The following is a 15,322-nucleotide window of genomic DNA, read 5'->3' as shown; positions in this document are numbered from 1 at the left end:
CCACGGCTTTAAAATGAGAGTAATACTTAGGCTATTTTTTAAAAATATGTATTTTTTACCAAAGTACTTTTATAATCTTAAAGCACCTTATAAATGGTAGTTGTTCAGATCTACCTTTTCAGTCACACATTTACCAAAAGTGTGCTAAAGATGTGAAGTGGTAAAGACTGGGAATGGGGCAAGGGGAGGAAATAAGGGGAGAATCTCCCTCTCTAAAAGAGAAAGCAGTGCTCTGGAAGTAAAGGGAAGAACCCCACTTCATCACACATATTCCCACCCATTCTTAGGTATATATCTTTTGGAATCAGAGAGGATTGTTTTCTTTTAGCCCATAGGTTGATTATTTGTTACGTTCCCAGGTGTGTGGATATCTTAGAACTCTGTGAACAGGAAGATTTGATGTGGTTCCACTATCACACACTAAAGCTTTATAGTGCAGTCTGTGCCTTAGGAAACAACAGGGTGGCCTATGCCCTCTGTAGCCATGTAGACCTGTCTCAGCTCCTCTACACGATTGATAACCAGTATCTCCCTGGTCTTCTGCGCTGTGGCTTCTATGATCTACTCATCAGTATCCACCTGGCACATGCAAAGGAGGGAAAACTGATGATGAAAAATGAATTCATCATCCCCATTACCAATACTACCCGGAAAATTAGACTGTACCCAGATGAATCCAAGCGGCATGGGCTGCCAGGGGTGGGCCTGAACACATGCCTTAAACCAGGATTCAATTTCTCCACCCCTTGCTTCATTGTAACCAGTGAAGAGCGCCAAAAACTAAGCCCTGAGATTCCTTTGGAGATTCTCAAGACCAAGGCCCTGAGTATGCTGACAGAGGCTGTGCAGTGCAGTGGGGCACACATCCGTGACCCTGTTGGAGGATCTGTGGAGTTCCAATTTGTACCAGTCTTGAAACTTATTGGGACCTTGCTGGTCATGGGTGTATTTGACGATGATGATGTTCGGCAAATCCTACTCCTCATTGATCCCACTGTGTTTGGGGAACATACAGAAGAAGCACAAGAAAGCATGGAAAAGGAAGTGATACAGGTGGAAGAGAAAGCAGTGGAGGCTGGAGAAAAGGCCAGCAAGAATACCCAAGCCCCTGTTCGAGGTTTGCTTCAGACTCGATTACCAGAATCTGTAAAGCTGCAGGTAAAGGCCAAGTAACAATGGAAGGATTGATACAATGGCCATGGAGAGAGAGAGAGAGAGAGAGAGAGAGAGAGAGAGAGAGAGAAACTGACTCTGTATGTGTGTGTGTGTGTGTGTGTGTGTGTGTGTGTGTGTGTGTGTGTGTGTGTGTTGGTTAGTTGCCTGAGGCTTTGGCTAGGATTGCAGTAGCTACTTACTTTGAGATTGACCTATCCTTTCTCTCTGGATCTCAGTTCTGTCACCACTGTTATACAGACCCAATGAATAACCCAGAGAAGTTTTATATATTTATGCCTAAATATCCACATATACATATATGTAAGTGTGTATGTATATATATATATATATATATACACACAAATCTGTGTGCATTTATTTATTTATGTGCTTGTTTATGTATGTGTACTCTTTTACACACACATGGCTCTAAAGCACTGCTTCTTAGGTTAATTTTTACATAGAATATTTCTTATAATATACTACATGTATCTCATTTTCAGGAATACCCATTTTTTTACTATAGCATGCATGTCACAGATATAAGCTGACTGACTGCTTGTATACTGTAGTATACAAGCTGGGGTCTTATATTCCTTGGGCACTCAGGAGCTGTGATTTAAAATTAATAAAGCACACACCTCAAAATAAGGGTACCAATGAACTGAAGCAATTAGAAAGGAGAAAGAGAAGAAACCAATGTACTTTTAGTCTATAGAACTGGAACATGCTAGGAGGAGAAGCATACATCAAGATTGTTTTGTTATTGCTATTGTAGAAAGCCTAGAACTCAGGTAGAAATTTTCTTAGGACCAGTGTCCTCTCTCTTTGGTGGATTCTTCTTAATGTCAGTAAGCTCCACTCCCAGTTACTTCTCAGTTAATAATCAGACAGCTTTGATTAAGTGTAGCCACTGTACCAGGCCCTGTGCAAAACCCTGGAGATTCAAGTTCAAAGACAGAGGAGTTCCTACTTGCAAGGACCATGCAAGGACCCTACATTCTAGTGGAGGAGAAAACATGCACATATATGACTATATGTGTCATAAATAAAGTGTGTAAAGTAAATAAAAGTAATAATAAAGTGAATAAATACAAATATATACAAAGTAATTGAATATAAAGTAGCTTGACAGGCAGGGCACTGGTATGGGGAAGGGCTTCAGGAAAGAACTCATGTAGAAGATAGTATTTGAGTTATATCTTAGACATTTTTGGGGGGGTGAGGGAATTGGGGTTAAGTGACTTGCCCAAGGTCACACAGCTAGTTAAGTGTCAAGTGTCTTAGGCCGGATTTGAACTCAGATCCTCCTGAATCCAGGGCTGGTGCTCTATCCACTGTGCCACCTAGCTGCCCCCTGAGTTATATCTTAAAGGAAAATAGGTAAAGTAAAAGGCACAGGTTAAAAAGGAGTATATCCTAGGAATGTGAGACAGCAAATGCAAAGACATGGAGATAGGAGATGGAGTGTTGTATGTGAGGAAAAGAGAAAAGCCTAGCTTGGCCAAAATGTCCAGTGGAACTGTTGGGAGTAGCTTATACAGGGTTTTAAAAGTTATTATGAGGGGCAGCTAGGTGGCACAGTGGATAGAGCACCGGCCCTGGAGTCAGGAGTACCTGAGTTCAAATCCGGCCTCAGACATTTAACACTTACTAGCTGTGTGACCCTGGGCAAGTCACTTTAACCCCAATTGCCTCACTAAAAAAAAAAAAAAGTTATGATGATCCTTATGTTTCCACTAGTATGTGTCTTTTTTCCCAGATGTGTGAGCTTCTCAACTATTTCTGTGATTGTGAACTGCAGCACCGAGTAGAAGCCATTGTTGCATTTGGTGACATTTATGTGTCCAAGCTACAGGCAAACCAGAAATTCCGCTACAATGAGCTTATGCAGGCCCTGAACATGTCAGCAGCCCTGACCGCCAAAAAGACCAGGGAGTTCCGATCTCCTCCACAAGAACAGGTAAGAGCTAACATGTAAGAGGCCCTTTGCCAAGGACCTGTAATATGAGAGGCTGTGGGAGTAAATTGACAGGGTTCTCAACTTAGGGTCAGGAAAGCTTTAGCTTAGAAAACTCCTTGGGGAGACAGCTAGGTGGCATAGTGGATAAAGCACCAGCCCTGGATTTAGGAGGACCTGAGTTCAAAGCTGGCCTCAGACACTTGACACTTACTAGCTGTGTGACCCTGGGCAAGTCACTTATCCCTTATTGCCGCTCAAAAAAAAACCACAAAACCTCCTTGGAAATTTTCAAACTTCATGATTCCAGAAAATCACCTTTCTGTAGCTCAGTTTCCTCATCTGTAAAAATGGGAATGATAAGTATAGGGTTATTGTGAGGATCACATATTTTTTAAGTACCCTACAAATGTTGAAATACAATGTTAGCTCTTAGTATCCAATTTCTATTGTACTGTACAATCTTGAGGAGGAAGAGTGGCTGGCTTTTATATAACACTTTTAATGTCTGCAGGACACTGCAGATGTTGTCTTATTTGGTCTTCAAAAGAACCTTGGAGCATAGAGACTATTGTCATCTCTATTTTACAAATGAAGAAACTGAAACCTAGAAAGGCTTAGTGAGTTGCCTGGGTCATGCACACAGTCAGTGTTTTCAGTAAGATTAAAACTTAAGTCTTACTGATTCCAAGTCCATCACTCTATGGATGATCTGTGCAACCTCGATGCCATAAGTGGCATGAAACAGTGCCAGGACAACCTTGAGGGTGAGGGCAGGCTAACATTCTTACTGGCACATCAGGAAATATGGTTCTTTTTAAATGAGTGGGTGTCACAATGTCAGTGTCATCTAGGATATATAAGCCATATATGAGGAGGGGGAGGCAGTTTATAGGAAAGTGACTTGTCCTTATCCGTATGCCCTATTTTATTCCTAAGCTAGTATGTCTATTTATGCCCCTTTCACATACTTCATTGTCAAAAACTAGTTCAAAGCTTGTAGCAAAATGTGTGCCTTTCTGCTTTGCACAGCTTCTTCTCTTATGACTGAGATTCTGATGTAGGAACCGGTTGATTTCATAAAGTATCTACCACTGCCAGGGTTTCATAGTAATATTTATCATCTGAGATTTTCAGAAGGACACTTTCACTAGATGTTCTCCAGTTTTTGACACATGGAGATTTTTTAATAGTTCATAGGATTATGTAGAAGATGAATGGCATAATAGATGCAGAGCCTGCCTTAGGCCTGGAATACTTAGTTCAAGGCCCACCTTGAATATATACTGGCTATGAAACCCTGGGCAAATTGCTTAATCTCTAGAGCATGTAGGAAATGCTTCCTTACTTTTAAATTACAAAGACGCCAGCTTGCACAGGTAGGAGGAGTTCTCTTTACTGAAATCACAATCCCTGCCTTTATCATAGGATTGTAGATTTAGGACTGAGAGGATTATTAGAGGTCATTTAGTGCAAGTTCCTCATTTTGGAGAAAACCAGTAAAAGAAATGGTTAGAAAATAGGGCTTATTAAGAAATTATTAAAGGAACTAGAATTCTCTAAATGAAACATTTACTTTATATTTAAAAGTTAGATTAAAAAACATATTCTACCCAAGACAAAAGTGGCTCTTTTTTTAATCATAAAAGTATTTTACTATTTTCTAGTTACACGTAGAGATAGTTTTCAACATTTGTTTTTATAAGATTTCTAGTTTCAAATTTTTCTCCCTCCCCAAAATAGCAAGCAATCCGATATAGGTTATATGTACAACCACATTAAACATATTTCTGCATTAGTCATGCTGTGAAAGAAGAATCAGAACACAGAGGAAAAACCTCAAAAAAGAAAAACAAAAAAAGTAGAAATAGTATGGTTCAACCTGCATCTAGATTCCACAGTTCTTTTTTTCTGGATTTGGAGAGCTTTTTCCATCACGAGTCTTTTGGAACTATCTTGGACCATTGTATTGCTGAGAAGAGTCAAGTCTATCACAGTTGATCAACACACAATGTTGTTGATATTGTGCAGAATGTTCTCCTGGTTCTGCTCATCCCACCCAGCATCAGTTCATATAAGTCCTTCCAGGTTTCTTTGAAATTTGCCTGCTCATCTTTTCTTACAGCACAATAGTATTCCATTACATTCATATGCCACAACTTGTTCAGCCATTCCCCAATTGATGGGCATTCCCTCGATTTCCAATTCCTTGCCACCACAAAAAGAGCAGCTATAAGTATTTTTGTACATGTGGGGCCTTTTCCCTTTTTTATGATCTCTTTGGGAAAAAGACCTAATAGTGGTATTGCTGGGTCAAAGGGTATGCACAGCTTTATAGCCCTTTGGGCATAGTTCCAAATTGTTCTCCAGAATGGTTGGATCAGTTCACAGCTCCAACAACAATGCATTAGTGTTCCAGTTTTTCCACAGCTTCTCTAACATTTATTATTTTCCATTTTTGTCATATTAGCCAATCTGATAGGTGTGAGATGGTACCTCAGAGTTGCTTTAATTTGCATTTCTCAAAAGTGGCTCTTATAAAGTTATTCATAGAGTCCTTTAATTTAAAGCTTTAAGGAACCTTTGAGATCATCAAGATCAATCCCCTCTTTTTGCTTCTAAGGAAACTAAGACCCATGGGGGTAAAGCATCTTACCCAGGATACAAAGGTAAATAAAAAATGGCAGAGGTATGATTCAGACCCAGTTCTTTTGACTCTAAATCTAGTGCTTTTTCCATTATTGCACTTAGCACTATAATCTTCCAGCCAGAAAGCCAAAGCTGTTATTTATCATCCCTAGTCCAACTTTTGTCCTGATACCTCTAGTTATATTTGACCTAAAGCAGTCAGACTAAACCTCACTGTCAGCCTTGGGCTGAACAGGAGGAAGGAGGAGGGAACAAAACATTTATTATGTGCCTACTATATGCTGGGTACTACAGTAAGTGCTTTTAGAAGTATTATCTTATTTCCTCCCAGTAACCCTAGCATGTAGGTGCTTTTATCAGTCCCCATTTTGTAGATGAGGAAACTGAGGCAGGTAGTGGTTAAGTCATAAGGCTAGTAAGTAAGTGTCTGAAGCAGGATTTAAACTCAGAGCTTCCTAACTCCAGGTCCAGCATACTGACAAGGATCTATCACAATACAAATATGACTCAGAGTACCTTAAGTTTCATAGTCATCAGGGAAAATTGAAATAAGGCAAGGGAAACAACTGTACTCTTCATTATCATATGGTTTCATACTTTTCATATTGTGGGAGCCCTGTCTGAATCTTCCTCTAGCAGGCCCCGCCCCAAAATATCACCCTGTTTAGCCCTCATACTAAATGTCATCAACATCTTCCCACCAAGGCTGTCTATTAAGAGTGTGCTCCCGGCCAAGTTGGCGGAGAGGAAGCAGCAAACTGCCTGAGCTCTCCTTCTGTTCCCTCAAAAAGAACATTAAATCAAGCCTCTGGACAGATTCTGAAACTACAGAACCTGCAAAGGGACAGAGAGACACAGTCCTCCAACCAGAGATAATTTAGAAGACTTCAGGAAAAGGTCGGTCTGACTCGGGCAGAAGGGAGGCCCAGCGCAGGGCAGCAACCCAGCGCCGAGGGGGTCAGGGCAAGTCAGCAGGAGCTGCGGGCCACAGCAGAACAACTGAGGCCCCTGGAACCTGGTTCAAAAATCTGGTGGCCAAGAAGGACAGTGGAAAAACCTAGCTGCACCAGCCGGGAGGGCGACGAACAGGTCAGGCGGGAAGGGACGCCAGGAGCGGGCGCCTGGCTGACCGAGCGCACCCAGACAGGAAGTGCAGGGCAGGGGATCTCCACACACCATAAAGGCCTCAGAGTAAAAAGCCCATCACACAGCACCTATACCCCTGCACAAGAAGCCCAAAACAGGGACTCTGGTGCCCCGAGACTAGACCTCAACTTAAAAAATAAATAAATAAGCTGCAGTAATGAGTAAGAAGCAAAAAAGAGCCCTCTCCATTGAGAGCTACTGTATCAATAGGGAAGAAGCCAACGCAAACTCAGATGAGGACAATACCCTCAAATTGCCTACATGTGAAGCCTCACGAGGGAAGGTGAATTGGTCTCAGGAACAAAAAGCCTTCCTGGAAGAGCTCAAAAAGGATTTTAAAAATCAATTGAGAGAGGTAGAAGAAAAAATGGGGAGAGAAATGAAAGCAAAACAAGAAAACTATGAAAAAAAAAATCAGCAGCTTGGAAAAGGAAGCACAAAGATTGACTGGCCAAATGGGAAAAAAAGTGCATAATTTCACTGAAGAAAATAATTCCTTAAAAAATTCACTTGGCCAAATGGAAAAAAGGTGCATAATCTTACTGAAGAAAACAATGCTTTAAAAATTAAAATTGAACAGTTGGAAGATAAGGAATCCATGAGACACCAGGAATCAGTCAAGCAGAATCAAAAGAATGAAAAAATAGAAGAAAATGTGAAATACCTCATTGGAAAGACAACTGATCTGGAAAACAGATCGAGGAGAGACAATTTGAGAATCATTGGACTGCCTGAAAGCCATGACCAGAAAAAGAATCTAGACACCATATTCCAGGAAATTATTAAGGAGAACTGCCCTGATATCATAGAATCAGAGGATAAAATCATCATTGAAAGAATCCACCGATCACCTCTTGAAAGAGACCCCAAAAAGAAAACTCCAAGGAATATTGTAGCCAAATTCCAGAATTATCAGGTGAAGGAGAAAATACTCCAAGCAGCCAGAAAGAAGCAATTTAAATACCATGGAGCCACAGTCAGGATTGCTCAGGACCTGGCAGCTTCAACATTAAAGGACTGCAAGGCTTGGAATATGATATTCTGGAAGGCAAAGGAGCTTGGATTGCAGCCAAGAATCTATTACCCGGCAAAACTGGGCATTTTCTTTCAGGGGAAAAGATGGACATTTAATGACATTGGGGACTTTCAGTCTTTCCTGGTGAAAAGACCAGAACTGAATAGAAAATTTAAAAAGGTAAACAGAGGGGGAGAGAAAAAAAAAAGGTTACCCTATTAGGTTAAACTGTTTATATCCCTACATGGGAAGATAATACTCATAACTCTTAAGAACTGTAAATGTATTTGGGCAGAGAGAAGGACTTTACACAGAGGGTATAAATATAAATTGTCTTTGATGTGATGATACAAAAAAAAATTTTAAGGGGTTAAAAAGGGAGTCTATGGGGAGGAGAGGAAAGGGGAGGTGGAAGGGGATGAATTATATCATATGAAGAGGTGGAAAAAAACACCTATTACAATAGAGGGAAAGAAAGGAGGGGTGAACATTGTTTCAACCCTATTCTCATTAGATTTGATTCAAAGAGGGAATAACATACATTCATTGGGATAAAGAAACTTAACTCATTCTTTAGGGAATCAAAAGGGGAAGGGAAAGTGGGGGACTGATAGAATGGAGGACAAAAGCAAGGGAGAAAAGGATAAAGAAAAGAGAGGGGGTGATAAAAAGGGAGGGCAGATTGGGGGAGGCAGGGGTAAGAAGTAAAACGTCAGTGAGGAGGATTAGGGTGAAAGAAGAGGGGGAAAGTACAAAGGGGGTAAATAGAATGGAGGAGAATAGACAGTCAGTAATAATAACTGTGAATGTGAATGGGATGAACTCTGCTATAAAACGGAAGCGAATTGCAGAGTGGATTAAAAACCAGAATCCTACAATATGCTGTTTACAAGAAACACATTTGAAGCAGAGAGATACACACAGAGTAAAGGTAAAAGGCTGGAGTAGAATATATTATGCTTCAGCCAAAGTAAAAAAGGCAGGGGTAGCAATCCTTATCTCAGACAAAGTGCAGGCAAAAATAGATCTCATTAAAAGAGATAAGGAAGGAAATTGCATCTTAAAGGTACTATAGATAATGAAGTAATATCAATATTGAATATGTATGCGCCAAGTGGTATAGTATCCAAGTTCTTAAAGGAGAAGTTAAATGAGTTACAAAAGGAATTAGACAGTAATACTATACTAGTGGGGGACCTGAATCTCCCCCTCTCAGAATTAGATAAGTCTAGCCAAAAAATAAATAAGAAAGAAGTGAAAGAGGTGAATAGATTACTAGAAAAGTTAGACATGATAGATGTCTGGAGAAAATTGAATGGGGATATAAAGGAATATACCTTTTTCTCAGCAGTACATGGCACATTTTCAAAACTTGACCATGTATTAGGGCACAAAAACATCATAGTTAAATGTAGAAAGGCAGAAATAGTAAATGCATCCTTTTCAGATCATGATACAATAAAAATTACATGTAAGAACGAGCCAGGGAAAAGTAGAATGAAAATCAATTGGAAACTAAATAATTTCATTCTAAAGAATGAATGGGCCAAGCAAGAAATCATAGAAACAATCAATAACTATATCCAAGAAAATGACAATAATGAGACAACATACCAAAATCTATGGGATGCAGCCAAAGCAGTGCTTAGGGGAAAATTTATAGCTCTAGATGCTTACATGAATAAAAAAGAGAAAGAGGAGATTAATGAATTGGGCATGCAACTTAAAAAGCTAGAAAAAGAACAAAGTAGAAATCCCCAATTAGATTCTAAATTAGAGATCCTGAAAATCAAAGGAGAAATTAATAAGATTGAAAGCAAAAAAAAAACTATAGAATTAATCAATAAAACTAAGAGCTGATTTTATGCAAAAAACAATAAAATAGATAAAGTATTGGTTAATTTGATTAAAAAAAGAAAGAAAACCAAATTACCAGTATCAAAAACGAAAAAGGGGATGTTACCACCAATGAAGTGGAAATCAAATCAATAATTAGGAATTATTTCGCCCAACTGTATGCCAATAAATTTGACAATCTAAATGAAATGGATGAATATTTACAAAAATATAAACTGCCCAGGTTAACTGAAGAAGAAATAAAATCCTTAAATAAACCCATATTAGAAAAAGAAATTGAACAAGCCATTAGTGAACTCCCTAAGAAAAAATCCCCAGGGCCAGATGGGTTTATGGGTGAATTTTACCAAACATTTAAAGAACAATTAATTCCAATATTATACAAATTATTTGGAAAAATAGGTGAAGAAGGAGTTCTACCAAATTCATTTTATGACACAAATATGGTGGTGATACCAAAACCAGGCAGAGCAAAAAACAGAGAAAGAAAGTTATAGACCAATTTCCCTAATGAATATTGATGCTAAAATCTTAAATAAGATATTAGCAAGGAGATTACAGCAAGTGATCACCAGGATAATACACTATGACCAGGTGGGATTTATACCAGGAATGCAGGACTGGTTCAACATTAGGAAAACTATTAACATAATCAACCACATCAATAAGAAAACCAACCAAAATCATATGATTATCTCAATAGATGCAGAGAAAGCTTTTGACAAAATACAACACCCATTCCTAATAAAAACACTGGAGAGTTTAGGAATAGGGGGAGCTTTCCTTAAAATAATAAACAGTATCTACCTAAAGCCATCAGCAAGTATTATATGCAATGGAGATAAATTAGAGTCCTTCCCAATAAGATCAGGGGTGAAACAGGGATGTCTGTTATCACCCCTATTATTTAATTGCTTTAGCAATCAGAGAAGAGAAAGGAATTAAAGGAATTAGAATAGGCAAGGAGGAAACAAAACTATCACTCTTTGCAGATGATATGATGGTATACTTAAGGAATCCTCGAGAATTAAGTCAAAAATTACTTGAAACAATTAACAACTTTAGCAAAGTAGCAGGATATAAAATAAATCCACATAAATCATCAGCATTTCTATACATGACCAACAAAGTCCAGCAGCAAGAGATAGAAAGAGAAATTCCATTTAAAGCAACAGTAGATAATATAAAATACTTGGGAGTCTACTTGCCAAGACAAACCCAGGAACTCTATGAACACAATTACCAAACACTCTTCACACAAATCAAATCAGATCTAAATAATTGGAAAGATATCAATTGCTCATGGATAGGCAGAGCTAATATAGTAAAAATGACAATACTGCCTAAATTAATTTACTTATTCAGTGCCATACCAATCAGACTACCTAAAAATTATTTTATAGAGCTAGAAAGAATAATAACAAAATTCATCTGGAAAAACAAAAAATCAAGAATATCCAGGGAAATAATGAAAAAAATTCACAGGAAGGTGGTTAGTGGTACCAAACCTGGAGCTCTACTATAAAGCAGCAGTCATCAAAACTATCTGGTACTGGCCAAAAAATAGAGTGGTAGATCAATGGAATAGGCTAGGCTCAGGAAATGCAGTAGTAAATGACACTAGTAATGTAGTGTTTGATAAACCGAAAGACTCCAGCTTCTGGGATAGGAACTCAGTATTTGACAAAAACTGCTGGGAAAACTGGAAGATAGAATGGCAGAAATTAGGCATAGACCAACATCTTACACCTTATACTAAAATAAGGTCAAAATGGATACATGATTTAGACATAAGAGGTGATACCATAGGTAAATTAGGAGAGAAAGGAATAGAATACCTATCAGATTTTTGGAAAGGAAAACAGTTTATGACCAAACAAGAGATAGAGTATATTATAAAATGCAAAGTGGATGATTTTAATTACATTAAATTAAAAAATTTTTGTACAAACAGAAGCAATGCATCCAAAATTAGAAGGGAGGCAGAAAGCTGGGAAACAATTTTTGAGGCCAGTACTTCTGATAAAAGCCTCATCTCTAAAATATATAGGGAACTAAATCAAATTTATAAGAATCCAAGTCATTCCCCAATTGAGAAATGGTCAAAGGATATGAACAGGCAGTTTTCTGATGAAGAAACCAAAGCTATCTATTCCCATATGAAAAAATGCTCTAAATCTCTAATGATTAGAGAGATGCAAATAAAAACAACTCTGAGGTACCACCTGACACCTATCAGATTGGCTAAAATGACAAAAAAGGAAAATAATAAATGTTGGAGAAGCTGTGGGAAAATTGGAACACTAATCTATTGTTGGTGGAGCTGTGAACTGATCCAACCATTCTGGAGAGCAATTTGGAATTATGCCCAAAGGGCGATAAAGCTGTGCATACCCTTTGACCCAGCAATACCACTTTTGGGTCTTTTTCCCAAAGAGATCATGGAAGGGGGAAAGGGACCCACATGTACAAAAATATTTATAGCTGCTCTTAATGTGGTGGCAAAGAATTGGAAGTTGAGGGGGTGCCCATCAATTGGGGAATGGCTGGACAAGTTGTGGTATATGAATACAATGGAATACTATTGTGCTATAAGAAATGATGAGCAGGAGGAGTTCAGAGAAACCTGGAGAGTCTTGCGTGGGCTGATGATGAGTGAGATGAGCAGAACTAGAAGAACATTGTACACAGTAACATCAACATTGAGTGTTGATCTACTGTGATGGACTATATTCTTCTCACCAATACAGTGGCACAGAAGAGTTCCAGGGAACTCGTGATAGAAGAGGATCTCCAAATCCAGGAAAAAAAAAAAGAACTACGGAGTATAGATGCTAAATGAACCATACTATTTCTTTTGTTTTTGATGCTGTTGTTTTTTTTTCTATTTTGAAGTTTTCCATCATTGCTCTGATTTTTTTTCTCTTATAACATGACTAATGTAGAAATAGGATTAATGTTATTATGTGTGTATATATACATATATATATGTATATATAACCTATATCAGATTACCTGCTGTCTGGGGGAGGGGGGAGGGAAGGGAGGGAGGGAGAAAAATCTGAAATTGTAAAGCTTGTATGAACAAAGGTTGAGAACTATCTTTACATGTAACGGAAAAAAAATAAAATACTTTATTAATTAAAAAAAAAAGAGTGTGCTCCCAAGAAGGATCATAGATTTAGAGATGGAAGGGACTTTAGGGGTCATGTAGTCCAACCTTCTCATCTTGCAGATGAAAAACTAAGGCCTAGAGAATTGAATTGACATGCTGAAGGTCAAGTATAAACATCACAGCAAGGATTTGAACACAGGTCCTCTTACTCTAAATCTGACCAAATTTCCCCATTTCTATTCCGGAAGAGCACAGAGTAATAAAGAAACCACAACTAGAAATATTTTCTAGTGAAGATTCCTAAGCCCTCCCCACTGCACAGAGATAAGAGGGAACAAATCATTGGAGAGGGGACTATGAAGTTGGTGAAAGATGATGAAAATTTATTTCTAACATCATGGATTTTTGTCTTCACAACTTTCTAACTCTTTGTTCCTTTCAAGAGTTCTCTTTATTTTTCTATGATGTCAGAATTCAGCACAGACACATTTTCACTACTAAATTCCCTTACTCACTACTTGAGAGAGTTACTGCTACAGTCATTTTTCATTCTGTTCTTTACAATTCACTAATGGCTATACTTTCCTTCTTAAACAAATCTATATCATCATCTCTAAAATAACTTTCTCTTCTGGCCTGCTAAATTATTCTCTAGAGTTCTTTCCACTACACCATGTTGTATAGGAATGGCTAAAAGAATTAATAGTCTCTAAAAGTGATATGAGTACTTCATCATGGTGAGCTGAAGAAGAGGGAGAAGTTTGGAAGCACTGTTCCCAGTGAATACTTAGTGTTTAATGAAAAGATCAGTGGAAGAGACATAAGACCTCAGTTTTAGTCTCAGTTGACCCTGACTTCTTCTTGTTGTTTGTCCTTCATTCTTGAAGAGACTGGGGGAGGCGATGTCATGACTTGCAACGAATTGGATTTAAGTGAGGCAGGGCTGTGCAATCACCAACCTCTCTCCTCCAGAATCATCTGGGTCCAGTGGCAAGACATAGATCAGGAAGCCTGGAGATGTCCCTAGATACAGTGGAAGATCTTGGCCTTATAAGCTAAGGCCTTTCACAGGTCTGTTTGCCTGAGGCAAACCTAGTTTGCCCATTCCGTGATTAAGGTTAGGTCAGAAAGGAGGCAAAGAATGGTCTCTTCTACCTAACCTAGTCAAAAGAAAATAGATAAAGAAGGGAGGTGGGGTCTCCTTCCAGATTTCTGACCAAAAAGAGATACAGTTGCTATTTAGGCCTACTGAGAGCTATCAGGAAGCTAAATAATGACAAAATAAGACCTGGCCTGGGACCTGTTGTTGGCCAATCAGTGGGGGCCAGAGTTATATGACCTTAGGCAAGCTATTTCTCAAATTCTTCTAAAAGGAAGATGGATTGAACTTGATGGTCCCATGGTCCCTTCCGCTCTAACATCTTATGGCTCTGGATGGTTCTTTCCCTCATATCTGGGTTTCTTCAAAATAAAGAGAAAAGATAGCCAGGAGTATTGAGGTAAATGGCTTTGTCAGGCAGAAGTAACCAGCTGTTTATTTTAAAAAGAAACAACAGAAAGGAAAATTAGCTCAACCTGCAATATGAAGAATATGATATATTTCTAAGATTCTTCTCAATGCTGTTAAATGATAAGATAGTTTCTAGGGATCTGTCCCAGAGCAAACATCCATTTGTTTGGGGTTCTTTAGGTGTTGTACTGAGGTGGTAAAGATGATTTCTGTGTATCCCAGTTGCTTCAAATTTTAGCTGTTTCTCTTACTGGAGCAATGGTTTGTGTAAATATTGAGAAATAACTAGTCAGTTTTAACTTTTTCTTTTCAAAGATTAATATGCTACTAAACTTTCAACTGGGAGAGAATTGCCCCTGTCCAGAGGAGATTAGAGAAGAACTATATGACTTCCATGATGATCTTCTTATTCATTGTGGTAAGCTGCCAGGAGAAACCTGTTCCTCACTTTCCCCAATACTGCTCCTAAATTCTTTATAGAGAATTTTAAGGAATCTTTAGATTATGTAAAAGCATTACCTTTACTTTAAAGTTATTAGTCTTCACCAAGTTTTTTAATAGGGAGAAGACAAAGTTAATGCCCCTAGAATTACACTGGCTAGAAAGTCTTTCATCCCGAAGAGGCTTTACTTATGCATGGATGACCATATAGTAAGAACCATACCCACTATTTATAAAGTTTAGAATTTGAAATCAAAACATTGCACCTGGCATTTTAAAACTTAGGATAAGACAAGTCAATGAAATCCTTATTTTATATATTTGGGCCTTATTGCTTAAATGTTCTAATCCCCTGTGATTTTCAAATGATTATAATATCCTCTAATTTGCAAGTCATCATTGGCTCTTCTAGCCAATTGACTTCCGTCCAATTAATGATATGTTTTCACTGATTCTGTATCATGAATCGGTTCT

At 38.3% G+C, this 15,322-nt stretch overlaps 1 protein-coding gene across 1 annotated transcript in view; it reads left to right on the top strand.

The window, feature by feature from the left end:
- RYR3 (ryanodine receptor 3) overlaps positions 1-15,322 on the top strand; it is a 681,173-nt gene that overhangs the window by 456,008 nt on the left and 209,843 nt on the right. The window contains exons 35-37 of the mRNA XM_043982013.1: positions 360-1,158; positions 2,918-3,118; positions 14,723-14,825. Of these exons, the coding sequence (XP_043837948.1) occupies positions 360-1,158; positions 2,918-3,118; positions 14,723-14,825 (1,103 nt within the window). The remainder of the gene's footprint in view (positions 1-359; positions 1,159-2,917; positions 3,119-14,722; positions 14,826-15,322) is intronic.

This window comes from Dromiciops gliroides, chromosome 2 (genome assembly GCF_019393635.1).
Source record: "Dromiciops gliroides isolate mDroGli1 chromosome 2, mDroGli1.pri, whole genome shotgun sequence".
NCBI classification, from domain to species: domain Eukaryota; kingdom Metazoa; phylum Chordata; class Mammalia; order Microbiotheria; family Microbiotheriidae; genus Dromiciops; species Dromiciops gliroides.
This window is presented reverse-complemented; position numbering and strand designations above follow the sequence as displayed.